The sequence below is a fragment of the Panthera tigris genome, chromosome D3 (genome assembly GCF_018350195.1).
Source record: "Panthera tigris isolate Pti1 chromosome D3, P.tigris_Pti1_mat1.1, whole genome shotgun sequence".
Classification (NCBI taxonomy): Eukaryota; Metazoa; Chordata; class Mammalia; order Carnivora; family Felidae; genus Panthera; species Panthera tigris.
This window is the reverse complement of record NC_056671.1, coordinates 69,888,421-69,914,951: the sequence shown is the minus strand read 5'-3', so window position 1 is coordinate 69,914,951 and position 26,531 is coordinate 69,888,421. Positions and strand designations below refer to the sequence as shown.

Here is a 26,531-nt window from a genome sequence, read left to right as displayed (position 1 = left end):
TGAGGGGACAACCTGACAAACAGCATAAGAATGCTTTGGACTGTTAAAAGCAGGGCCAATGACGCATGGTCGAATCTGTGAGGTTGATCAGGACTCCCAGAGTGCTGTCTATTGTCTTCAACAATAAAGTGCATGTAGCTTTCTCACTGGGCCCCTGTAAAATAGGAAACTAATGTGGGAGTCTTCAAAGTTTGCAAAACCGCATGAAATGTATCTCTAGCAATTATCAGGGGTAGATAGCCGACAAAGGTCTTATTATGTATTTCCCTCTTGTGATAAAACTGTAATTCATTCTGTTTCATCTTCAAGGACAAAATGCAGTTTAGCCGGCCCCCGGCTCCTTTAAAGGACGGCGATGTTCCTGGGATTAGTTACATTCATCTCTTGTCAGGATGAGTGCTCTCCTCACTGCCTAGCTCAGGTAAGACATTTTCTGCACAGAGCATTTTCTGCATTCAGCCGATTCTATTAAACACTGTAGTTCAACACAGTTCATTGATTGCTATAGATTTAACCAGTTAGATTGAAAGATGTTCATAGGCATTGATGATTAGTTTTTGGAAGTAGGGGTATGAGTGATGGTGTGGGCATAATTCATGTTCAGATAGGAAAAGTGTTAAGCTTGAACTTTTTAAAAAACCTTCATTGGCAAAGGGGCGCCTGGGTGGCTCAGTCAGTTAAACGTCTGACTTTGGCTGAGGTCGTGATCTCACAGTTTGTGAGTTTGAGCCCCACATTGGGTGAGCTCAAGCCCTGCCTCGGAGAGCACGAGCCCTGCTTCAGGTGAGCCCCACTTCTCTCTCTCTCTCTCTCTCTCTCTCTCTCTCTCTCTCCCTCTTTCTCTCTGCCCCTCACTCATTTGTTCTCTCTCAAAAAAGCCAACAAACAAAAAAACCTTTGTTGACATTTATTTTATGCTGAATGGGCCATAAGTTGTTGTTGTTGTTGTTGTTGTTGTAGTTTTTCCAGTTTCTTCTGGGAAGATGTTTCTTCAGTGCAATGATCTGTTCTTTTTCAGTAAGGATCATCCCAGTATGGCAGGAGGAGTTTATATGGGGGTTAATCTGACCCTGAGCTCTGTAAACCCAGAGGCACATTTTTGGGGCCTTGTTCACCTGGCTGAGCTCAGTGACCGATGAATCCATATCTAAACTCCTTAACTTCAGCATTACTCTCTGCATTTTTCAGCACACGCAGTACGATTTTGGGCCCACTGACCTGTGTCTAACCCCATTTTCTGGCCTGAGCCCCACACCATAGTAATGATGGAGTGGCATGCATTGCTTCTATAAAGTGACATCTTTCAGGGACTCAGTGGCTTTTCAGATATACATACCTTTGATTGGGCTGTTTCATGGACGTTCTCAAAGTAAACACAGAGATTTTAACCTCTTGATTTGCATGATTTGTCAGGGTTTTCAGGTTCAAGAGAGTAGAGAACCATTTTCAGAGATCATCTCAGGCTACTTACGGAGGAGTTTTAACTTATTCTTACACTGGGGCACGGATAATGACTGTCAAGTAATAAAGTCAGGAAAACAGAAGGCAGGACAGTCAGACAGTGAATTAGATGAGCAAATAACTGACAGCGACGTTCTGTCCTTAGAAGCTGTCCAGCTGGAGAGCCTGAGTATCACTTGGGTATCGCGAGGCTCCCACTTCCTTGGGCTGGAGGGTATTTGAAGCCAAGGAATAAACTCGGTGCTTCTCCCTCTGGCATTTACTTTATTCAAAGATGTGGGACAAAAAGACCATGGCTTTTATGAGAAAACAAGACTGAGATGTAGTAGACTGGGAAGCACACAGTGCTGAGGTTTGAGAAGAGCTGGCTCTGGGCTCTGCCATTGCTGCAGGTGGCTTCTGGAAGAGTCTGGGAAGCACAAGGCTCCCTCTCGCATCCGGGTCATCCACCTGGGCTCCCAAACCCGTGCTGCACCTGCCTCCTGGAATGCTTTTCTTCTCTGTCTCCCTCTGCCGAACTCTGTTTCTGGTAAGTCCGGGTACAGATGCTCCTTCCTTTGCGAAGGATATCCTGATGGACTGCCCTTTGACTCCATGCTCCTTGTCAGCTCCTCTCTATGGGCACATGAGACCATGTCTCTGCTCCTCTCTCTCCTGGCTCCTGGCACAGTCTGAGTATTTTGTCACCTGGCGAGCACTGTGCCTTGTGGAAAGTAGGATCTCAATAAACATGCGAAGAATGAACAATGAATGGATGAGAAGTTGGTATTCCCAATCTGTGCCTGGGCAGGCAGCCGATTTTATTTCTTTTTGGAAGTGAAAATCAAGACAGTGTTTGGCCTGACCCAGAGGGATTTCTTAAAAGAAGATGAGAGGGAGGAAACGAAAACCCTCCCTCTTAGGTAAGTTTCCTGCCGAGACAAGGCTCCATCACAGAAGGAGGGGCCTCTGGCGATGCTCACACTGGAGAAAAGCCATTTGATCGGTAACTATTTGTTCTAATTTCCCAAGTCTGAAGGGAGAGTGAACTGATGATTGATTTAGTTCTGCCTGTTCCCCTTTTCATCAGTAATGCAGACTAAGTAATTATCGTTTTTGATTTCTTTACTTACATCAGCCCCAATAATGTACTTTTGCATATAAGGAAATATTAATTAAGAATGAAAATAGGGTCATCAAACAATAAAATTAAATAATGGTGCATGAAGGACATCATGTCGTCAGTGTATCAATATGTTGCAATCAAATTATCAAAGAAACTCCCTAATTCCCAGAAGAATTGTGCTGTGACCCAAGGCCACATTAGGAGAAGCTTAGCCCTGTTGGGCACCGTGTCCTAATGTCGCTGCTTCCCAAGTTTGTGCTGTGTCTGGAACTCTGTGGGGCCGTTGGCTGTGCCCATGCCCTTCGTGGGAAGTGTTTAACACAGCTGGAGTTGGGTCAGTAAGTTTCCCGGGCACGAGTTTGGGTTCTGCCCATTTGGCAAATGAGGAAGATGCTATTTCTCTGTCAAATATTTTAAAACCTGAATACAAAAGAAACTTTAAACATAGGGGTCGTATATAGTATCGGCTGTGTTCCTGCCCATGCAGTGGGTAACTCAGTCCTGGTGCCCCAGTGAGATTTGGCAGGGATTTCCCTTCTCCAGCAGCCTCTGTTGCCTGATTTAATTTTATCTGCTTTTTGGTCATTCTAAGCACTATATGGATTCGTTCAGCATAAGAAAACGTCCTCCCAAGTCTTATTCCCACTTTTGGGAGCTAACTGAACTCTGGTTTTACGGAAAAGACGACGGCTAATTCGGAAGAATTAAACTTGCTCCTCTTTCTCATGTGTGTGTTAATGTACCTCCAACCCTGCGGCTGCCTCCCAGTTTCAGACAAAAGGGGGGGCATCTCTCTCCCTCCTCCCCCTCCTCCTCTGTGCCCCGGACTACCCTGCCCCGTGTTTTGTTCCGTTTTTGTTTTTGCTTTTGCTTTTTTGCCTCTTCCTCTTCCACTTTCTGCCACTTGCACGATCCAAGTCTCCCTTGCAACTGCTTTCAAACACGGCCAGGCTCAATTCTACTCTAAAAAGCACGCAAGAAAACCGGAACGCCTTCGCTTGACCTTGCTGTCTCTTCTAGTCTATTTACTGCCCTCCTTTTGCAGCAAGACATCTCAATTTCCTCTTTCCACATAGCCCCGTAGCTCTGTGGTCTGGCTTGCCTTCTCTGTCACTGTTGAAACTGCATTCTCAGAGTGCATTCACTCTGCATTCACACTGCATTCACGAGTGTGCCGTGGGCCCAGTCCAGAGAGGGTTTTGTGTTCGCTTAATTATTCTTGTTTTCTCAAGAGCATTACTTTTCCTTCTCTCCGCTTTTTCTTTCAACCTTCCACTCTGACGTACTTCTTTGGTTATATCGTCTGCATATGTCCTAATTGGATTTCCCAAACTTGCCCGTTGCATTGCATGGTGGCTAAGAGTCTGAACTCTGCCTGCAGTTGAACTCTAACTCTGCCACCAATTAATTGCATGACATTTGGCAAGGTCGTCTCTCTGTGCCTCAGTTTCCCCATCCTTAATATGGGGGTCACAATAAAAGTACTTAGGTTTGTTGTAAGAATCAAGTGAGATATTCTGTGTAATATTTATCTCCATGTTTGGCACAGAGAAATATCCAATAAACATTTATTAGCATAACAATAAACTCCTAGAGCTTTGAAAATGTAACTTTTTTCTTTTAGAACCTATTCCCCACCTTGCCAAACACAAGGTCAGACAATAAATAGTTATTGATAAGTAGATCTCTGGGAAGTCCAGGGAAGGAGGAAGTACTATTATTCCCAGTTTTTCGTTTTGTTTGTTTTACCAACAAATCAACAGTTTAAATCGGTCCTTTCAGGACCGATGGTGTCTGTTGAGCAGAGAGGGGCATCAGCGTTAGAGCTCTAGCTGTTGGTGCACCAATCAGTCACAAAGAAGCTGCTTGGCCTGGAACACAGTGTCCCATCCTTAGATTAAATGCGGCTCTAACAGGATTAGGGAAGGAAGGCCTGCAGCTGTGTCCCCAGCCTGGAACCCGTCCATTGAGTGATGCTGCCATCTGGTGGCGTCACGGGGGAAACCGCTTCGGGCAGAGCCCTTTGGTTTGGTGCAGGGGAAGAGCCCAGAATTGCAGTCCTTTCTTTACAAAGTGTGGGTGAGACTCGGAATGAGGGAAGAATACGGGGACAACACAGCAAGGGGAAGGGGGAACGACACCTCAGCACACTTTGGGAAAGTAAAGGACACAAGTAATGTTTGCAACCACTAGGAACAATCTCGCCGGGATTCGGGGGACAATTCCCTTCCCCACCCCAATACCATCATCTAAACTTTCCTTTTTCCCTATAATTCTCAATTTCCAACACTCTGTAGCCGACCCGTGATCCTGAACAGATCTGTTTCACCGTCCCATTTCCTTTCTTCTATGTTAGGAATTCAGAGCTGGGAAAATTGAGCCGAGTCATCCCAGCTGGCGACCCCCCCCCCTCCCCGAAACAGCGGATATCGGAGTAGCCCGGGACCCCACGCTCCAGCCGCACCTGCTGCACTTGACCACGTGACCGCCACAGGTAAGGCCCGCTGCGCGCGGGGGGCGGGGACTCAGCCGCGGGAGGAGGTCTATCAGGGTTCCCCAGGCCTTTGTGGAATGCCATTCGGGTCCCTGGCATCTGGAGGAGTTGTTCTCTTTGTAAAAGTGAAGTGGGCAACGCTGACCATGAAGCCAATCTTTTTTTCTTTTCACAAACTATGTCAATCCAGCTGTGACCAGTAGATAGATTATAGATCATTATATCAAGTCATCAAAGAGTTTTAGGAAGGGAGGGGACTGAAGACGAGATATTGGTGCTTCAAACCGAAGTGTGGACACAGCGTGTCCTTGTCTGATGAGCACGCCTGTCGCCACCTGGGAGCCGGACACAGGCTTAGCACACTGTGAAGGGTAGTACAGATGTGGTGCTGGGACTCTACTCTGCCACCTCGAGCTATTTGACAGGAGTCGTTTACATGACTCTAAGCTCCATTTCCCTCTTTTCTAAAGTGGACATAATTAAGCCGACTTCTCAAGATGACTGTGGAGATTAAATCAAATGCGGGAAAAGCCTCTTATTTGAAAGATTGGGACTGAAGACCTCATGGAAGAAGCCTATTGAAGCAAAGATTCAGAAAAGATGATGCTTGTCTCAAATATCTTACCTTAAAATATAGAATTTCCTCGTCTTTAATGTAGGGCTATGGTCTTTTCTTTGAATATGGATCCACTAGCTGGCGGGTTTTGAGCTGTCTTGCATAAGGCACACGCATAATGCTTCTTCTGTGAATTCTGGTTTTGGTTTCTGTCGGTGGAATGAGAGCTTAAGGGCACCGGGGGGAGACACACGTAAAGTCCCTTCTGCAGAGTGATTCAAATTCCAATTGTTCCACTAAGACTCTTTGCAAACGTTTACCGTCCACACCGATTCTAAGTGGCAGCTTTCTCGTTGTTGAATCTTTCCAAAACATTCCATCTTGCTTTCATAGAAACAACTTCCTTTCTTTGTGTATTCATATTTCATCGATGTCTATAACACTTAACTGTCACGGTTACCATAACAAGCACAGCTGTCAGAAACTGGTTCTTGGTAAGCTTGTAAGGGCTAGTGGAACAGAAGTGAGGAGCAAACACCGTGGGCCACAAGCATTGGTTGGGCCTGGAGAATACAGGGAACCTGGCACGTTGGCTCAGCAGAGGTCCGCCGAAACAGCATCTCCCGCAGTGTATACAAAGTGCTAAATATAATGCCCAGCATACACAGTACCCAATAAATGGTAACTATTAATATTATTATTATCATTAATAAGGTCAGTGTTGGGAGGATTGGGAGAAATCTACCAGTTTCTTCCCCTTGTTTTACAGAAATGATCAAAGTATTTTGTAATTTTGGCCTTTATAATATACCTTTTGGCTTCACTAAGTTAAAGGATTATTGACCATAAACCTTATATTTTGAGTCAGAATCTGGGAGTCAACCTAAAACACAAAGCAATTTTTTTCTTTTTTCTTGTTTTTAGAGTTTATTTCTTTATTTTTGAAAGGGAGAGAGAGCATGCAAGGGGAAGGGGCAGAGGAAGAGGGAGATTTGCTTTTTCCCAAGCAAAATCCTCAACAGTGCAGAACCCAACACAGGGCTCAATCCCGTGAACCGAGACCTGATCGCGACCTGAGCCGAAACCAAGAGTTGGACCCTCAACCGACTGAGCCACCCAGGCGCCCCACAAAGCAGTTTTCTACATCACCCTAAATCCATGTCTGTTTCGGAAGACCAGGTGGAATCACAACATGGTGACAAAGACAAGCTCCGGGGTCTCAGAAAAGGCAAAAACCAGGGGAACAGGGCATTAGCACGCTCAGGAAGGACTTCCCGGAAGAAGAAGAGTGGGTTGAAGAATGCACACAGGGATGAATGAAACTATAAGCAGAGCCATGCCATTGGCTTCAAAGTGGCCAGGTGGCCTCCCAGACCCAGTCCCACTGGTCTAGGCACCTGTGCTGACCAGGGCAACCCGCCAGAAAACCCTAATTCCTCATAGCAAAGCGTGGGGGTGACTGGGGTTGCAGATGGAGTTAGAACAGAAATCTAAGAAATCTCTGAATCCAGGGTGCCTGGGTGGCTCAGTCAGTTGGGCGTCTAGACGACTTTAGCTCAGGTCATGATCTCGGGGTTCGTGAGTGGGAGCCCTGCGTCCGGCTCCGTGCTGACAGCTCAGGGCCTGGAGCCTGCTTTGGATTCTGTGTCTGCCTCTCTTTCTGCCCCTCCCCTGCTGACACTCTCTCTCTCTCTCTCCTTCAAAAATAAATAAACAGTAAAAAAAAAACTCTGAATCCATATACATATGTTTATTCATGGTCTGTTTAAAATGCTCCTCTCTGAGACCCTGTATTGCAACAGATGGAAATTTTTCTTTTGTTTGACTGGATTGGGTCTAAAGGACTTAAGTGTCGAAAGGAAATGGGAAGGAGTGCACGTGGGCAGCGGCAGCTGTAGGCTCAAGAGTCACAGGGCTCCAGGTGGGGGTTTTGGGGACCCCCAAGTCACTTTTATGTTTGTTTTCTTTTCTAAGGAAACTTTTTAAGAAACGTGTACGAATCATTGCCTGTGCAGCTCAGGGTGATTTTAATTCTATTGTGAAAAAAATTCAGTGTGCTTCATGAACATATGCAGTCAATGCCTTGTTCTCTGCAGAGTCACCGACATTCTCCCCTCTCTTCTACCCTCTTGGCCCCAGCTGCTCCTCTGACTTCTGGGGTCTCTCCTGATGTGTGAGTATGCCAACTCTGGAGTCATTTATGTTCTGTGTAGAGAACACATACCAGTGTGTGTGCCGTCACACAGCGTAGAAAATGCAGTGCTCAGGCCCTGCGCACTCTGGGATTCTGGTCCAGTAATTCTGGGCTAGGCCTGGGGTTTATAACAAGCACTGCAGGGGGCTCTAACGTCGGAGGCCCAGCCAACACTGTGAGAAATACTTTGCTTTTCCTGCACCAGAGATCAAGATGCAAGTTTGAGCTACATCACAGTTTTTACCTTATGATGGGGAGGTAGGGAGGTAGGCAGGGCTTGCTAGCAGAGGTGGTGAGCTAGAGGTGGGGTCCTGCGTGTTTTTCTAACCACATACTGAATATGCCATGAAGAGCACTCAACACTCACGAACTTGGCACTGCTTGAGAGCCTTCTGTGACCTTAAACTCTAGAGGTGCCTATTAAGAAGTGACAGGGGGGTGCCCACGTGGCTCAGTGGGGTAAGCATCCGACTCTTGACTTCGGCTCAGGTCATGATCTCACGGTTCCTGAGTTCAAGCCCCATGTCGGGCGCTGGGCCGATAGCATGGAGATTCTGCTTGAGATTCTCTGTCTCCCTCTCTCTCTGCTTGGGATTCTCTGTCTCCCTCTCTCTCTGCCCCTCCCTCGCTTGTGCTGTCTCTTAATAAAATATGTACATATAAAAAAAGAAGTGACAGGGCTGGCTGCTTGGCTTCTGAAGCCTGGAGATGTTTTGGACGGCTAAAAGACTTACTTGCTATGTTAATCCTACAAGAGAATTTTCTCTCAGTGGAGAGAAGCCTCAGGCATGATTTTCTTCTGCCCCGGAACCAGAGACATCAGCCACTTTATCATGAGGCTTGTGCCACAACCCCCACCCTCCCCAAAGTGAGCAGCCCTCAGCTTGAGGAACTTTGCTTCTTTTAAGCTCCGCCTACCCACGGTCAGACACTAGTCAACTCTGATCTGGAGCATTCAACCCAAAGAGTGGCAGGTTCTAGTGCAACAGCGGGTTGTGTGCAGAAAACCACCCAAGGGAGCAACCAAGCATGTTCTGTCACAGTGTGAATTTTTAAATCCTTTCATTCTGGAGAAGACTGGCATAGTAATACTCTAGTTTCTTTCTCTTAATGAAGTGTTTTCAAGGTATGGTCCCCAGGCCAGTAGCATCCCAGTATCACCTGGGAGCTTGTTAGAAACGTAGATTTGAGGTATGCCTGAGTGGCTCAGTTGGTTAAGCATCTGACTCGATGTCAGTTCAGGTCACGATCCCACAGTCCTTGAGATTAAGCCCCGTATCCAACTGTGCGCTGACAGCACGGAGCCTGCTTGGGATTATCTTTCTCTCTCCGCACCTCCCCCGCTCCTGCTCTCTCTCTCTCTCTCTCTCAGAATAAATAAACTTAAAAAAAAAAAAAGAAAGAAATGTAGATTTGGGGTCATCCTTCAGATGTACAAAATCAAAAACTCTGGGGATCAGGTCTGGGACTCTGTTTTAAGAAGCCCTCCAGGCAATTCTAGTGCACGTTCAGGTGTGAGGACCGCTGGCTTCATGTCACGTAAAGCTTATGGGAATGCCTTTATTCAAACACAGACGATATTGCTAATCGGTGGGGTGATTTTTTTCTGGGCTTTTATCTGAGATCCCCATTGTAGTAGTGAGGGGAGGTCTGCTGGCCAGAGATGTAGAAGAAATAGAGACTAGGGGCTGGAGATGAAGGCATGTTTTCATGGATCTCTCCAGTGTCTTCTGACCAAGAGAGCATTACAGAAACCAGCAGGGATGGAGGGGCAAAGACAGTGGAGAAACCAAATCCTCGCGCGCTTCAGGTCAGAGTCAAATGTTCCAAAGCACAGCTGTTTAACAGGGCTGGGTTTTGTCAGCCACCTGTGTTTAAATAAGTTTGCAACTCGAGTAGAGTAGATAGGGTGGCCAACATGTCCAGGTTTCCCCAGGACTTTCCTGGTCTTAGCATTTAAAATCCCATGTCCCAGGGAACCCCTCAGGTCCAGGATCAGTGTGTATTTTTACCGTACCACCCATCAATTCTCCAGTTCTCAGCAGATACTGACTAGTTGTCCTAGAATTCAATTCAATTCTGACATTATCTCCTGTCACATCCACAGGTTAGGGGCTCAGCCCCACAAGGCAGTCCCCTCTCCCTTTACTTTAGATGCTAATGGCAAGTATGGGGTGTCACCTGTGTTTGTGACCAACCAGCTATATTGGATGTTCCCACATTCCCCTCCTTGGGTTTGATGAATTTGCTAGAACGGCTCACAAAACTCAAGAGAAACATTTTATTTACTGAGTCATCGGTTTATTATAAAAGGATGTAACTCAGGAAAAGCCAATGGGAGATACAGAGGGTAAGGTATGGGGCAAGGGCGGAAAGCTTCTATGCCCTCTCTGAGCGTGCCACTCTCCCCAAATCTCCACTTGTTCAACAATCCAGAAGCTCTCTGAACGCCATGCTTTTGGGTTTTTGTAGAGGCTTCATTTTACCTTGGCACCACGATTAAATCATTGGCAGTTGGTTGTTGAATTCTATCTGCAACCTCTCTGGCCTCCCAAGAGGAGAGGGTGGGACTGAAGTTTCCAACCCTCCAATTCCCCTGGCAACCAGCTTTATCCTTTGGTGAGAAAGGGCTTTCTGAAAGTAGCCTCATTAACATGACAAAAGATGCCTCGATCACTGTGACCACTTAGGAAAGTCTAAGGGTTTTAGGAGCTCTGTGCCAAGAATGGGGACAAAGACTAATTATATATTTACTATAGATCACAATATTGCAGGGCAAACCAAGGTGATTGGTCACTAGTCACGCCAGCTCAGTGACTGCCCATTGGAATTACTCGGTGAGTTTTAAAAATTACCGATGCCAGAGATGGTGACAGACTTGGTCTCTGGTACAGCCAGTGCATTAGGATATTAAAAGTTCCTCAGGTGATTTTATTGCAGCTGGGGTTGAAGAACCCCTGCAGCACCTGAATATCATTTCTCCTACCAAAAAAATTTTTAAACCAAAACAAAAAACAATGGTTCTGATGAAGTTAGACTCCTACCACATACCTTATACAAAAATAGCCTCAAAATGGATCAACAATCTAAATATAAGAACTGAAACTACAAAAATCTTGGAAGAAAACAGGGGTAAGTCTTCATGACTTTGAATCTGGCAGTGGATCCTCAGATCATTAAAAGCATGAGCATCAACAGCCAACAGCCATGAAAATAGATAAATTAGACTTCGTCAAAATTGAAAACGATGGTGCATCAAAAGACATTGTCAAGAACTTGAAAAGACAACCTACAGAGTGGCAAAAAATATTTGTAAATCGCATATTTGATGAGGGCCTAGGATCCAGAATATATTAAGAAATCTAGGGGCACCTGGGTGGCTCAGTGGGGTAAGCGTCCAACTTTGGCTCAGGTCATGATCTCACAGTTCATAGGTTCGAGTCCCACGTCGGGCAGCTCAGAGCCTGGAGCCTGCTTTGGATTCTGTGTCTCCCTCTCTCTCTGTGCCTCCCCCACACACTCTGTCTCTCTCTCTCAAAAAAAAAAAAAAAACAAAAAAAACAATAAATCTACAACTCAAAAACCAGCAGCCCATTTAACAAACAGGCAAAGATTTGAATAGACATTTCTCTGGAAAAGATATTGAAATCACCAACAAGGGCACAAAACGATGCCATTAGTCACTAGGGAAGTGCTAACCAAACCCACATGGACATGCCACTTCACACGCACTAGGATGGAAATGATGATGATGATGATGATAATCAATCGGTTGTTATTGGAAAATAACAACTGGTGATGTAGAGAAATTGGAACCCATGCACATCACTGGTAGAAATGTAAAATGGTGCAGCCACTTGGGGATTCCTCAAAAAGTTAAACATTGAATTACCACATGACTCAGCAATTCCACTCTTACGGATAGACCCAAAGGAATTGGGAGCACACCAGTGTTGACAGCAGTGCTGTTCTTAATAGTTAGGAGGTGAATATAACCCAAGTATCTATCAACAATGAAATGAATGGATAAACAAATGTGGTGTATCCATATCTAGGCCTACCTTGGAGATATTGTGGGTCAGGTTCCGGAACGCTCAATAAAAGTGAATAATACAATAAAGTGAGTCAAATGAATTTTTGGTTTCCCAGTGCATATAAAAATTATGCTTACACTATACTATAGTCTGTTAAATGTGCAATAGCATTATGTCTAACAAAATATACACGTTAATTAAAAAGATACTTTATTGCTAAGAAACCGTCATCTGTGTTTTCAGCAAGTCATAATCACTGATCACAAATCATCAGAAGAAATATAATAATAATGAAAACGTTTGGAATATTGCAAGAGTCACCCAATGTGACACAGAGACACGAAGTGAACAAATACTACTGGAAAAATGGCACCACTAGACTTCCTTGACACAGGGTTGTCACAAATCTTCAATTTATAGAAAACACAGTATCTGTGAACTGCAGTAAAGCAAAGTGTAATAAAATGAGGTATGCCTGTCATGGAATATTATCCAGACAGAAGAAGGAATGACATACCAATAAATGCTATTACATGGTTGAACCTCAGAAACATCATACCAAGAAAAGGCTAGACACAAAAGGTTACAATATTGTATGATTCTATATAAAATACCCAGAATAGGTCAATCCATAGGGACAGAAGGCATAAAAATGATTGCCAGGGACTGTAGTGAGGGCAGCATGGGGAGTGACTTTGTCGTGGGTATGGGGTTTTCTTTCTGGGGTGATGAGAAAGTTTTAGGACCAGATAGAGGTGGTAGTTGTGCAACATTGTTAAAATAGTTGCGTGGTACATGGATTTCACCTCTTTTAGAAAATATCAACAGTTCACTCTTAGGTACAAAATAGAATTGAAACTGATCGCTTTAGCAGTCAAAAACCCGACACAGCTGGCCTTTAACTACTTTCTGTTGCCTTCTCTTTTACACTCTCCTATTTTAATTGTTGTTACCGCTGCTACCAGGACACTAGCTACATGGAACCCCACTGGAATCCCAATGCGTCAAATATGCTCCTGCGTCTCCTTTATTTTTATCCTTGTATTTTTTGCTGTTAATTTTGGGCTTTGTTAACCAACTTTATTAAGTATTTTTTGCCAGATTGATTGTTGTTATATTTGGGTTTTTTAAGTTTATTTATTTATTTTGAGAAAGAGAGAGAGCGGGGAAGGGGCAGAGAGAGAGGGAGAGAGAGAATCCCAAGCAGGCTCTGCACTGTCAGCACAGAACCTGATGCGGGGCTCAATCTCATGAACCGTGAGATCATGAACTGAGCCAAAATCAAGAGTTGGACACTTACCCGACTGAGCCACCCAGGTGGCTTATATATATATATATATATATATATATATATATAAAATTTTATTAATTAATTTTATTTTATTATTATATTTATTGTTTTTATTAATTTATTAAATTTATTAAATTAATTTATCAAATTAATAAATTTATTAAATTAATTTATTAAATTTTATTAATTTATTTTGTTATTTTTATTTATTATTTATTTTATTAATTTATTAATATATTAATACATATAATTTTTATTTATTTGCTTATTTTTTAATATAATTTATCGTCAGGTTAGCTAGCATACAGTGTATACAGTGTGCTCTTGGCTTCAGGGGTAGATACCCATGATTCATCACTTAGATACAACACCCAGTGCTCATCCCAACAAGTGCCCTCCTCAGTGCCCATCACCCATTTTCCCCATTCCCTCTCCCCCCCATATTGTTTTTTAATTGAAATATAATTAACATACAATGTTATATTAGTTTCAGGTATGCAACACAGTCACTTGACAATTTATTGATTGTATTATTTATTGATATTATTGATTGTATTCCGTGTGCTGAATGTCTCTTCTCTAAAGTTCACGGACATGCAGGGTCTCTACCAGCTGTTCCAGCCCACAGTCCTCTCTTGACTCTTGTGGCTCTTAACTTTACACCTTGCCCTCAAAATGTGGTCCTCATACCAGCAACAATGGCGCCCCCGCCCAGGAGATTATAAGAAAGGCAGCATCTGAAACCTTCACTGAGTGAATCTGCATTTTAACAAGATCCTCTCATGACTCAAGTGCACATTAAAGCCTGAGAAGCACTGGTTTATACTAGTTCAGACTGGTTTATACTGTTTATACTAGTGCACCTCAAATCAGGCTGTAGATCAGAATCACTTTGTGAGCTGTATTTATTTATAATATATATTTTATTTTTTTAATGTTTATTTTTGAGAGAGAGAGAGAGAAAATGTGAGTGGGGGGAGGAGCAAAGAGAGAGGGGGGCAGAGGATCCAAAACAGGCTCCATGCTGACAGCAGTGAGGCTGATGTGGGCCTCAAGCTCATGAACCATGAGGTCATGACCTGAGCTGAAGTCAGACGCTCAACTGACTGAGCCACCCAGATGCCCCTATAATGTATATTTTAAATAAGATATACCCATGGTAAAATTACAAAAACTGTAGATATAGAAAAAAGTATGAATAAGCAAGTCTTCTTCCTACTCTGGTTGCTCAGATTTCTACCCCCAAAGACAATTTTTGTTAAAGTTTCTTGGGTTTTCTTCCCTGTTCTCTTTACATATGCAAGCATATGTGTGCATGTATATATTTCCCTTTCTGTTCTTTTTACACAAACAGTAGCATACTGATTTCCAGCTTTCACTCAATAGCATGTTTTGGAGATCATTTTAGCATATGTAGGTCTGCCCAATATTCCTTTTTTCCTTCCGAAAAAGGATGTTTATTAACATATATCATCTATATAGATTTTTCTTTTTTTGAGTTTTTTTTAGTGGTTTTACCCAATATCCTTTTTAATGACTGCGTAGTAATTATCCTGTAGCTGTATACTTGTAATATCTATGTGTAACTTGCTTGTATTAAATAGTAAGTTACAACTATTAAAGGACACTGCATTACAAAGATCATTTGTTACAAAGAGGTAGTGCCTATCCTGTATGTATGCGTTTGAGCATCTGAGCTACCAGTGTTATCTGTAGGATGCAAGGATCGCTGAAAGATATGTGCGTCTCAAAATTGTAAGAGATGATATCAAGATGCCCTCTAAAATGCAGTACCAGTATGCATTCGTGGGAAACTTTAAAAAACACAAAGTTTACTTTGTGTAAAAAAAAAGTTTACTTTTTACTTCCACTCGTGAGGATTTGTGTGGATGGGATCCAGAGTCTTTATTTCATCTCTTTGGGGATTCTGATACAGGGAAGCTCTGGGATGGAATGGGAATCAGGGGACAGCCCATTGATGCCTCTGCTGCCTTTCCTCCTGCTCTTTATCTTTCCACAGGACTGTCCCATCTCCTCACCAAGGGGACTGGTTCCCAAGGACAAGCCTCAGGGATGTTGTTTCTTTGTGTCCTTACCCCGGCACAGTGCTTTGTATGACATTGCCTGTCGAGGACAAGGCTCGGAGGAGTGTTTGTGGCTCATATGACAATTCTGGTGGGTTTTTTGTTTGTTTGTTTTGTTTTTTTAGTCCCATGGACCAAACACAAAGAAGAATCCTGGGCCAGCCCCTGCCGATCCCCACCACCCAGCCTAAGAAGAAAAGGACGTCAATGGTGTCTTTCTTTTCCAAGGTCTGTCACCAAATGTTATAAACAGAGGTCCCTCCCTACCAGCTACTTTGTAAAGTGTGCTTGCCTGGTCTACATTAGTTCTGGAGGCTCCACCGATGCTCCTTTTGAAAAAAACGCTTGGTGACACTTCTTATAACTCAGACAGAATGTTTACAGGAGAACGAGATGAGCTGGGAAGAATTTAGCTTGCTGCACACTTAATAATAATAAAAATATAGAATAAAGTGCAATGAATATTGAGAAATAGTGATGAGACTTGGTAATCAACCAGATACCCAATAGAGCCATGGGTCCAGCCTCTAGCCCCTCACTACTAAGGATAGTGAGGAGGTGGCTTTTTCTTGGATTTTGTCTGGATCATGCATTGTCCTTGGTTCTGACTCCAGTACATGTGTGTGAAGCCTAGAACACTGGGGCCTTCCTGGAAGCATATGTTCACTACAGAGGTAACCCATCTCTTGCCCTGCAGTTAGAGTTTAGTCCTTGAAGTAGGTTCCTGTGTCAGCTGCACAGTGTTCCCCAATTTGCATTCTTTATACATTTCTTTTCCTAATCTTAATTGCTCAGATGCGTGCATCCTGGGGTGGGACCTCCTTCAGGTGCCCTGAAATGTTTGTAGATGTGCTTTGCTAGCTAGGTCAAGTGTTGTTGAGAGGTTGAGGAGGATGAGTGCCGAGAGTTAACCCTTGGATTTAGCCACATTAGTGGGGCCATCAACCTGATCCCAGAAGGTTCAAGAGATAATGGAGAGAGGAATTGGAGAAAACAAGTAGAGACACCTTTTTCGAAGCGTTCGGCTACAAAGTAGAGCAGAATAATGGGGAAGAGCTGGAGGGAAAAGAAGGGCCAGGGAAACTCTCTCCTTTGAGTTGGAAGCAGTACAGCATTCCTTGTCCTGTGGAGGGTCACTGTTCTCAGCTCACATCAACTGTCTAAAGCCCCCTTTCTTCTGAGCTCTAGCACACCCTCAGTGGTCCTCGGGCACCTGCCATAAGCCCCACCCAACCTACCTCAACACCAGCCCTGCATTATTTTTCTCTACCTATTTCCTCTTCCATCCATTTTCTTCATTATGTAGAGCCACGAACGTATTTCCAGCAAAAATCAGGTGTCTTTGGGTGGACAAAGAAAGGCTGAATCGAGCAGGCAACACAGAAATTTTCTTCAGAGGGAGGGCTTGGGGTTGGGATAGGTATGACTCTGAACACTCCCCGGATCAATACATTTTTTACTTACTACCCAGATCTCTTGGACAGTGAGTCTCCAGAAGCAGGAGCCTCCGAAGAACGTGTTTTTCACCTTGGCAGAAAGAGCCCAGGACCCCAACGCTAAAAAGCGTCACATGGCAATGAGAGGCCTGGGAGCAATGGCCTCTGAGACCCCTGACAAGGTAGGAGGGGAAGGTGGCACCCAGCCAGGCTGGCGGCCTGAAGTCCCCAGCGCTGGCACCTCACGTACCGGTTTTCTACCGCTGGGTGGCAGGTCATCGCACACCTGGCGGTCATCATCTTGCAGTTTCCTTGGGTCAGGACTTCAGGCACAGCTTAGCTGCGTCCTCCGCTCAGGATCTCACGGGGCTGCAGTCAAGATGGGCCAGACTGCATTCCTTTATCACACCTGTCCCCTCACAGCCTGTGAGCCTACATCTTCAAGGCCGGCAGGAAAGCCTCTAGCACTCATGCTGGCTAAGATGGAATCCCATGTAACGTAATGTGACCGTGGGAATGATATCCCATCACCACGGTCATAGCCTGTAGGCTGGAAACAAGCCACTGGTTTCTTCCGCACTCAAGGGAGGGAGATTGTACAAGGGTGTGACTCATTTGCAGTTATACGACAGTCGTCGCACCTCAGTATTATCAGCCTTGGGAAACAGAGCTGCAGGTGGGATTAACACACACCTGGACGTCCTCCTCTTGGGTGAATTTGATTTATTTTTGAATAATTACGCTTGTTCGGTAAAAGGTGTTATCCCCACCTCTGCCTTCAGTATCCGTCAGCTTCCGTGACCATTCCGTCTCATCTTCTATAAAAGTACCCACTACGCCCCTGATGCCTAGATCATCCAGCCTTCCATACTCCTTGATGTGCCCTCGCTGGCCTCATCTGCTCAGAGGCCAAGCTCCAGATTGCTCTTTCGGTTCTTCTTCCAAGACCGAGCTGGCTCTGGGGTCAGGTTGATGGAAGCATTTGTACAGTACTAAGAGTTGTTGTGGCAGTTCCTGAAGAAAGCCATGCTCTTCGTCCAGGTCCTTGCTTATTGGAAGATTAGAAGTGGGATTGCTTTTCAACTCACTGGGAGCAATTCCTCAGTTGCTAGAATATTAATGCTTTTCACACCTTGTTAACAGGTGAAAAAATATAAGAAAATTGTCCTAGACCTGCTGGTGCATGGCCTGTATGACCCTGTGAGTGCTGACGTCATCCACGAGAGCATGAAGACTCTGACCATCCTCCTGGGCAAGATCCAGGGGAAAAGTTTGGGCTCCTTCTTCATAGACATCACTCTCCAGGCCAGGACTTTACTAGATGACGTAAGCGAGACGATTCAGAAGATTTCTGGGTTATTAAAGTTGAAGTGGGATTAGAAACATGAGCCCTGGCTGTGTTGCTCAGAGAACGTGGTCTCTATTACTAAGTTACTAATTAAGAAATCATACTGCGAGCCTAGTAATGTACCGGGGGGTTATGGAAAACGTATAAAGAATAGCATTCCATCACTACCCCTTAAGGAGTTTTTGTTTTTATGGAGGAGTGAACATATGTCCAATGAGGATGGAGATGGCGATAGCATTGCCAACGTGCGTTCGGTGCTCTCTGGCGAATGTGACAATAACCATAGTCAGCCTTTAGCAAGCCCTGACTGTGTGCCAGGCGTGGGGCTAGGCAATTTTCGTGGGTTATCTCAGATAATAGCCCTATGAGGTAGGCACTGTTAATATCTTCACTGTATAAATAAGGAAAGCACAGCACAGAGAGGTTAGGTAACTTGCCCAAGATTCACAGAGCCAGCAAGTGGATATGAAACCAGGCCCTCTGATCACAGGAACTGTGCTCTTCATGGCCAGGTGACCAGGCAGGTTAAGCAGAAAGTACACTGTGTAGTCTGGATCTGAGATACTGCAGTCACACACGTACACTCTCTCTCTCTGTCTCTGTCTCTCTCTCTCTCTCACAGAAAGATAGTATCTGTAGAACAGGAAACAGAGCTTTTATTTACTCACAGAGCACCATGCATGAGCTCCCCACACCGAATTCTCCAGATGAACCTGCACCCCACGAGAGGAAGAAAAATCTTGAAATTACAAAATCTGGAGTTTATATAGGAGCTTCTGGCACATTTGCCTCTCCTCCCGCTAAGAGAGAGAGACGGAGAGACCTTTGCTCTGGAATGTGAACCAGTCATCTCTGGGGAGGGGAGAGGAAGGTGTCTACTTTACCTCCCTGGAATGTAAACAGATATCTGCAGGGAGATGTCTCGAAATCTCTCTGGAGGTGTCATCTTAATTTCCAGGACTCATTTGCCGTGCAATCATTTTTTTAATACCTGGTGAGGATGGAGATGATGATAGTTGGCTGTAATTGTTTTAAAGTTCACTTATTTATTTTGTGAGAGAGTGAGTGCACAAGCAGGGGAGGGGCAGAAAGAGAGGGAGAGAGAGAGAACCCCAAGCAGGCTCCACACTGGCAGCACAGAAGCCTGACGCGGGGCTCAAACTCACAAACCATGAGATCCTGACCTGAGCCGAGATCCAGAATTAGACACTTAACCTTGCTAAAAGTCAAGGTACATAACAGTGGCATGGTGTGCTTCCATTTGTGTAAAAACGTGAGAAAGGACTACGTAATATATATTTTATTCTGTTTCTTCCTAATTTTCTGGAGGGCTACACACAAAATTTATAGCTTTGTTCATTCATGGGAAGGAAAATTAGTGGCGGGCAGAAAGGGGTAGGAAGGAGACTTACATATATATATGTATATAGTTATATATATATATGTATATAGTTATATATGTATATGTATATACATATATATATATATATGTATATATATATATAACTATTTGGTTATTTTGAATTTTGAACCGTATAAATGTATTCTATCTCCAAAACACTGTCTAATAAAGAAAAGAGCTGGGGAGCTGGGATTAGCACAGAGGTCCCCCATTCTAGTCTTCTTGTCTGCTAGAGAAGACGTTCACTGAAGACTCAGCCTGTCTCCTCTGTCCCCCATCTCAGCCAGCTAAGCGCTTTAGACTGGATCTGGTGACCCACCTCCTACCATGCAACAAAGATTGATGGCTGTGTTGTTTTCTGATGCCCTTGCATTTGGGCAATGACTTGGATTTTGTTGTTTTCTTTACTGGGGATCCACAGGAGAATGACAACCTGAGATATTCAGCCTTTGTCCTGTTTGGGCAATTGGCAGACTTTGTTGGGCGGAAATGGAAGAAATTTTTCACCAGTCAGGTTAAGCAGACTCAAGATTCCCTCCTGACACATTTACAGGACAGAAATCCCCAGGTGGCCACGGTAAGTCTGGGATTCCCCAACTAACTGCATGAAAGCTCTGTGCCATTCATCAAGGGGGCTGTGGCGCTGCCCCGTTGGGATGCTGGACCCTCTGTTCCCGCCAGTTCAGTTATGCTGTACTTGCTTGTGCCAGTGCGTCCCTGTGAATCCTGAGAAAGGCGTCTACTCAGGGTGTCATCTCTCTCTGAGCCAGAGTGCTGGTTTCCAGGGTGCCTGGCTGGCTCAGTGAGTGGAGTGTGCAACTCTTGATCTCAGGGTCATGAGTTCAAGCCCCACATTGGGTGTAGAGACTACTTAAAAATAAAATCTTTTTTTTTTTTTTAAAGTGTTATCTTCCATTAGCTCCTCTCCCACCCGCCCAATCTCAGCACGTGTCAATGCTAGATAAACTCAGGTTAATGGAGAGTGGGGGCAGAGAGGCCCAGGTCTAGTCTCTGGGGCAGTAGCCCACATAACAATGATATTAATTCAGGCCAGTTAGCTTCTCTCACTGTGCCTGGTGTAGATTTCCCACCTTTGGCTTCTCAGTCCCCGGTAGAGCTTTTGTTTTATTCTTGGAGAAAACACATCCTAACGAGGTTGGATCAACTGCAGGCCTGCTTTGAAGTGGGGGAGTATTTCAAAACCACTGAGAGCAAAAGTTTCCATCGAACACTTGTCTTCTTTAAGTTAGTGCACACGGGAGGGACAGAGACAGAGAGAGAGGTATCAAACTTAGGAATCAGAACTACTTTTGATGGGACAATAATAAGGGCTGTGGTAAACTATAAAGTTATGCTCTCGCCACCAGCCCCAAATTATAAACACGGCCACCTTATAAGCAAAATCCTTTAAGGTTGATGTCTCCCATCCAAGTACTAACCGGGCTCGACCCTGCTTAGCTTCTGAGAGCAGACGAGATCGGGCATGTTCTGGGTGCTATGTCCTGGTTAACAAGACGAGGTTGATGTCTTCGAAACTTCTGGAAGTTACTTTTATACCCTCAGTAGCCCCCAGACCACAGATTGGGTACAATGCTCTTCCTTGCTTGGATTATAGAACTCTCTAATGTTTTTGACAATAAGATGGTAATACTATTTTTCTCAGGCTTGCAAAACAACATTTCAAGCCTGTTCTCCATATCTGAAAGAAAGAAAGGAATACAGCTTCCAGAGTGAAGCAGATCAAAGGAACCCTAAACTCTGCCGGCAGCTGGTGAGTGAAAGAGGGTAGGAGAGAATTCCTAGAGGCCCCTGCCCTCCTGGTGTCAACCCAGAAGGTGGACAGCCACACAAGGGAGTCACTCCCCATAAAATGACTCAGGCCAATTATGTTTCGATTGTAACTGACCCATCATGCACTGTAAATGACAAAATGCCCTGAGGATTGTGCACAAAATCTATTGGCACTCCCAGTTTAGATCAGTAGGCAATGATCTCCACCTCTGAGAATCTGAAGATTGATCGTCCTCATGCTCTGTGCTTGACAACTATCTACACCTTCTAGAGTCAAGGAAGCATATTGAATCCATCCCTCACGTGCCCTTTTGCTGATTTCTTTCAGAGCCACTATCATCCAGAGCTCCTGCAGTTCCTCTATGCAAATAGGATTCTGTAAACGCAGAGCAGCAGGGAAATTGTTCCAGTGAGCACCTTGCAGGGGGCCGAGAGTCCCCCTCTTTTAACTCTTCTGGATGCTTCTGCTTGCCTCTTGTGTTTGTAATAGCAAACAGGATGCTGGGAGAACAGATGATGGCAGTTGCGTGGACTTGTATAATTATATCCCAAGCAAATTCTAAATTGCTTCTATATATATCATCTTCTCCCCATACAAATTTGATGAGAAGGTACACACTTTGTTTAAAACATTTAAAGTATGTGTAGATTCAGTGCTTATTTCTCAGCCTTTTCCTTCTTAAGTTCATCTCGGTCACCTCTCTTTTATTTTTAATGTTATTTTTAATTTCTGAGGCTTAGGAGAATATTATTTGAAGTATTTTTTTTTTTTAAATCTGCTATTGACACTTTGGTATTGATGCCTTTTGTTGGCAAGATCTATTTAAAGTCGGCCAAGGGACCAAGAAGGGGGTTTAGAGGGTAACTTTAGCTTCTCCTAATCTTCAACAGTCATTGCCTTTTAGATCATTCCAAACATGAATTAATAAAGAGAAAAAAATATCTATAAAGCACGGGGTTAAAAAAAAACCCATAGTAATGTATGGAATGATAAGGAACATTTACTGAGAATGTTTATTGGACACTAAGCACTTTGCAAGTATTATTTACAGCCTATGAGAAAAGTACTATTATTATCTTCATTTTATAGGTGGGAAAACTAAGGCACGGGGAAATTAAGTAGCTTGCCCAAGATGACCCAGTGAATGGATGGAGCCAGAATTCAAATCTGTATGGACGGACTTCTGGAACATTTAATTACAATGTGATTCTGCTTCAATGTGGAATAATTGACAGATGGTTAGAAATGTAAAAAACAAAACAAAAACGCATTAAAAAACTGCCTAGCTGCTGCTCTATTTAACTCAGTTAACTTTTGCTTTTATATGTGCTAAGTACACATTTTTATTAATTAAATTTGTGATCTGAGTATGTATTTGTATTTGTCACCTCTTGGCTAATTAGGTCAATTTTGGTGACCAATTCTAGTCCTATGAGGGATCACATGGCTCTTGTAAAATTTTCAGGAAAAATCTCTTCATCCCTCTGACCTTCTGTCCAACCAGTTTGCTTCCCAAGCTTCTCCTATAGAAATTCTGGTATTACCACTGAACTTGGCATTCAGACCATACTGGACAAGTCTGGGAAATGGAAAACGTAAGAGGGTAATAAAGGCTGTAGAGGGATCTTAGTGTCATTCTGAAAACCAAGAACTCCATCTTCTGCTCTAGCTCTCCAGAGACAGGGCCTTGTAACACTGATGAGGGCTGAGTTGTCTCCTAGGAGAGACAAGGATGTGGCAGATGGCGGAAGGGGGAGTTGGAGCACGAATGGGTTTTCTTTCTTCCTATTTTGAAGCTGGGGTACATGACCTGGGGAGCTCTTGGGAGTGACACAGGCTCAGGAGCAGGAGGGATGGTTCTGAGCTGAGAGCCCTCTCCCTTCCCAGATGTTGGCCTGTTTGAAACTATGTTCCAAGGTCCGTTTAGAATCTGATGCAGTTCGATTAAGTGATCAATAGTGGCTTGAGAACTGCGTTTTGCTAGCATGCAAAAAGGTGGAGGTAGAGTGAGGCAGGCAGGCTATGTGCTGTAGAGCAGAAACATCTATGTACTTAAGGCCCGTTAGCTGATTAAAATTGTGGAAGATGCTGTTGAATTGACTTTAAGATTTCTGGTAGACTGGTAACTCTGGTGGCCTCCAAAGAATCATGCCTCCTGATATTCATGCCCTTGTGTAGACCTCTCCCCTTGAATCTGGGCTGACTTTGTGACCCACTTTAACCATTAGAATATGCTGAAAATACCACCGTGCCAATTTTAAGCTACTTTTTAAGAGCTTCCTTTTTTGTGCTCCGGGTGAAGCCAGCTGCCATGTAAGAAGTCAGATTACCAGAAACAAAGAAGAATGTCTGAGACCACCATTTTGGAAGGAAAACCAAGCTAACCACATGCAATGCCTTGTGGAGGAGAGCTGAGGAACTCAACCTACAATGAAGTCTGAGGTCCAGATGTACGATACAAGTTGGCCGTTCCAGCCAGACCTCAGTTGTTCAAGCTACCCCAGCTGACACCCCGTGGCAAAGAGATGAGCTATCTCCATGAAGCCCATCCAAAATTGCAGAATCGTCAGCAGGTTAATCAAATCAAATCATTGTTGTTTTAAACCACTAATCTTTGGGATAGTTTATTACTCAGCAATAAGTAACCAAAAAAGATTCCTTATCATTAATTTGTCTTTTGGCCAGTTTCATTTTGCTCTTAATAAGTCCACTTTGAGTTTGAACTACATTTCTAGAAGGTTATCATGGAGCTCTGTGGTGAGAGCAGGGACACCTTGCTTTTGTACCGCAAGCCATGCCTTGTTTTCCTTTTTGTATCTCACCGAATGTATCACAGCACCTAGCACGTAGCAGATGATCAAGAAATATTTGCTGAATGACTAAATAGTTCCAAATTGTAGTGGGAATAGAGTCCAAACTAGTTTGCTATTCTGGGCTCTCAGCCATGGGTTCACACTCTTCCTTTCCAGCTTTTTCTTCTGTTACTTTTTGGCTTTAGCCAAATTTGGCTCCTCTCTCTTCCGTAAACACTTCTTAGTCTCTTATACTCCTTTGCCTTTGCTCAGTCTGTTCCTTTTGCTTCGAATTTCCTCCCTTGCCTAGCCATGCACACACACACACACACACACACACTTCATATGTATAACTTATGCCTGCTCGAAGACTGATCAATGTCTGATCCCCTCAATCAGATGTGAGTTCAGCTCACATCTCTGAAAAAATTCTAACAATCTTAGGCCACTTAGCATGTTTTATCTCATTTGCAAGGTTTTACCTACCTGCCTTAGGTTGAAGCTGCTGAAGGAAGGATCCTATCTTGTATAGCTTTGTAACTGTCACATGACTTCAAAGGTACTCAGGAGGTGCCCAGTAAATAAATGTTGTTTGGGGAGAAAAAAGTCAGAAAGTCATCCGAAGCTACTACTCCTTCAGAGAAGCCCATCTTGACAAATGAGGGCTGTCATTTCTCTCCTCATAACCAGACTGCAGGTTACCTTTATGCTCATGTCCTTAAAGTATCCCTTTTGCCATAAGATGCCTATTAATTTGCCAGTCTAGAGGTAATGCTTTCGCATTTCTTATTTTTCAACACTAGATAAAGAACAGTGAGTGAATTAAAGAAAAGGAATATTCTCGTGCTAGCATGCTAAGGGCTCGGGGTAGAGGTATGCATGAAACTTGGTCCCTGCTTTCAGGTTGTTCACAACATGGGTCTTTCTTAAAGGGACAGAGAAGGGAGAGGAAGGACAAGGAAGTTGGGAATCTCACAGGTGATCGGTACTCAGTGTCAACAGAATCCAGTGGAATGCCAGTCCATAGAGTAATGAATGCTTCAAATACTATAAAAAACACAAGCGTGTGTTTTATAAAGAGAGGAGCAGCAGCTGTGTAGGACAGCTAGCAGATAGTGCTAGAAATAAGGCAGATACATATCTCTGCTTTTCTGTGTTTTCCAAGCTTTCTGCAATAAGCCATGTATTACTTTTGTAATCCTAGAACACATGCAAAAATGCTGTTTAAAATAAAAATTAAATGCCTGTTGGTGTGTAAAGTGGTCTGCTTTGGAAAGACTGGGATGGTTATTGCTCATTCTCCATAGTATGTGTTTGCCTTTGTCCTTTCGTGACATTTTTGTTTTAGCCTACTGATAACAAATGGCTTATGATTGATTATCATTGTATTTATGTTACTGAATTTACATTCTTTCAGTCTGACCATAGTAGAGTAAGTCTTTTGTTCCTGTATTTATTTATATGTTAAATGTTCTTAGAAAAACCTTGGATTCTAAATTTTTTTTTACTGTTTATTTATTTTTGAGAGAGAAAGAGACAAAGCGTGAATGGGGAGGGACAGAGAGAGAGTAGGAGACACAGAATCCAAAGCAGGCTCCAGGCTCTGAGCCGTCAGCACAGACGTGGGGCTCGAACTCATGAACTGTGAAATCAAAACCTGGGCTGAAGTCAGACACTTAACCAACTGAACCACCCAGGCACCCTGAAATATTTTGGATTCTAGAAAGACTCAATATGCATCCCTGTTTACTGAAGAGAGATGGTTTGATATTGCAAAGGTGCCTTTAATTTATCAAGTTAAGCAGACTCCCAAGCCTGACATATAAGATTCTTCGTAATGGACATCACCTTATGATTTCCCTTGGCTAAATTCCTACTTCCTGGAATGCTTCCCTCTCTGTTTGTTTCTATCCACCATTCCCTGGGTTGATTCCAAATGTTCTTCTTTTCCAGAGGTAGAACAGAGCAATTGAGGGGATGGGGCCTGGAATCAGGCCCTCCCAGATATGATCTGGCTTTGCCACTTACTGGATGACCCTGGGTAAGACAGCCTGCCAAGCCTCCGTTTGCTTATCAGTGAAATGAACGTAATAATCCCACTCACAGAGTTGCTGTCCTACGAAGATTCAATTACATAACATTGAACACTTTGCACAGCGCTTGACACATAGAAGACGCCCAGCAAATGTTAGCTAATTTTGCTCCTCACCCCAATCAGCTCTCGGGGTACCATTTTTTCTCTTCATGACGCTGCCTGGGTCTTCAGCGAGGCCCCTTCTGGCTTTTGGTCGGGATTTGAGTGTCATCTTGATTCTCCCCAATGAATGATTGTAGCGCTAGGGTCAGCTCTGCCTCTTGCTCCTCTCCAGGTCCCCAGGACGGTAGCTTTGAGCCTTGCTCACGCATGGGTGTTCAATGAAGAATGATCGAATTATATTGAGTTGGAAATACCGGTGCCTTGACCAAGCTTGAAACTGGCATCTCATGGTAGGCTTTAGAAAGGCTCAATGTATTTTAATAAGAATGAGAATCGTAACCAAGT

At 43.9% G+C, this 26,531-nt stretch overlaps 1 protein-coding gene across 5 annotated transcripts; it reads left to right on the top strand.

Moving 5' to 3' along the window:
- The first annotated feature begins 361 nt into the window (after positions 1-361).
- MRO (maestro) lies at positions 362-25,406 on the top strand. Of its 5 annotated transcripts, XR_006210063.1 has the most exons (9): positions 362-421; positions 4,923-5,060; positions 15,345-15,447; positions 16,691-16,837; positions 17,799-17,981; positions 19,827-19,982; positions 21,069-21,176; positions 21,525-21,807; positions 22,287-25,406. XR_006210063.1 is itself a non-coding variant. In XM_042962711.1 (8 exons), the coding sequence occupies exons 3-8, from the start codon at positions 15,349-15,351 to the stop codon at positions 21,576-21,578; spliced, it is 747 nt and encodes a 248-aa protein (XP_042818645.1). In that variant the 5' UTR covers positions 362-421; positions 4,923-5,060; positions 15,345-15,348; the 3' UTR covers positions 21,579-25,406. The 5 variants fall into 5 exon arrangements, 4 of the variants coding, with proteins under 4 accessions (XP_042818645.1, XP_042818647.1, XP_042818648.1 ...); XM_042962711.1 differs by having other exon boundaries at positions 21,525-25,406; XM_042962713.1 differs by lacking the exon at positions 21,525-21,807 and having other exon boundaries at positions 22,287-25,404.
- The last annotated feature ends 1,125 nt before the right edge of the window (positions 25,407-26,531 follow it).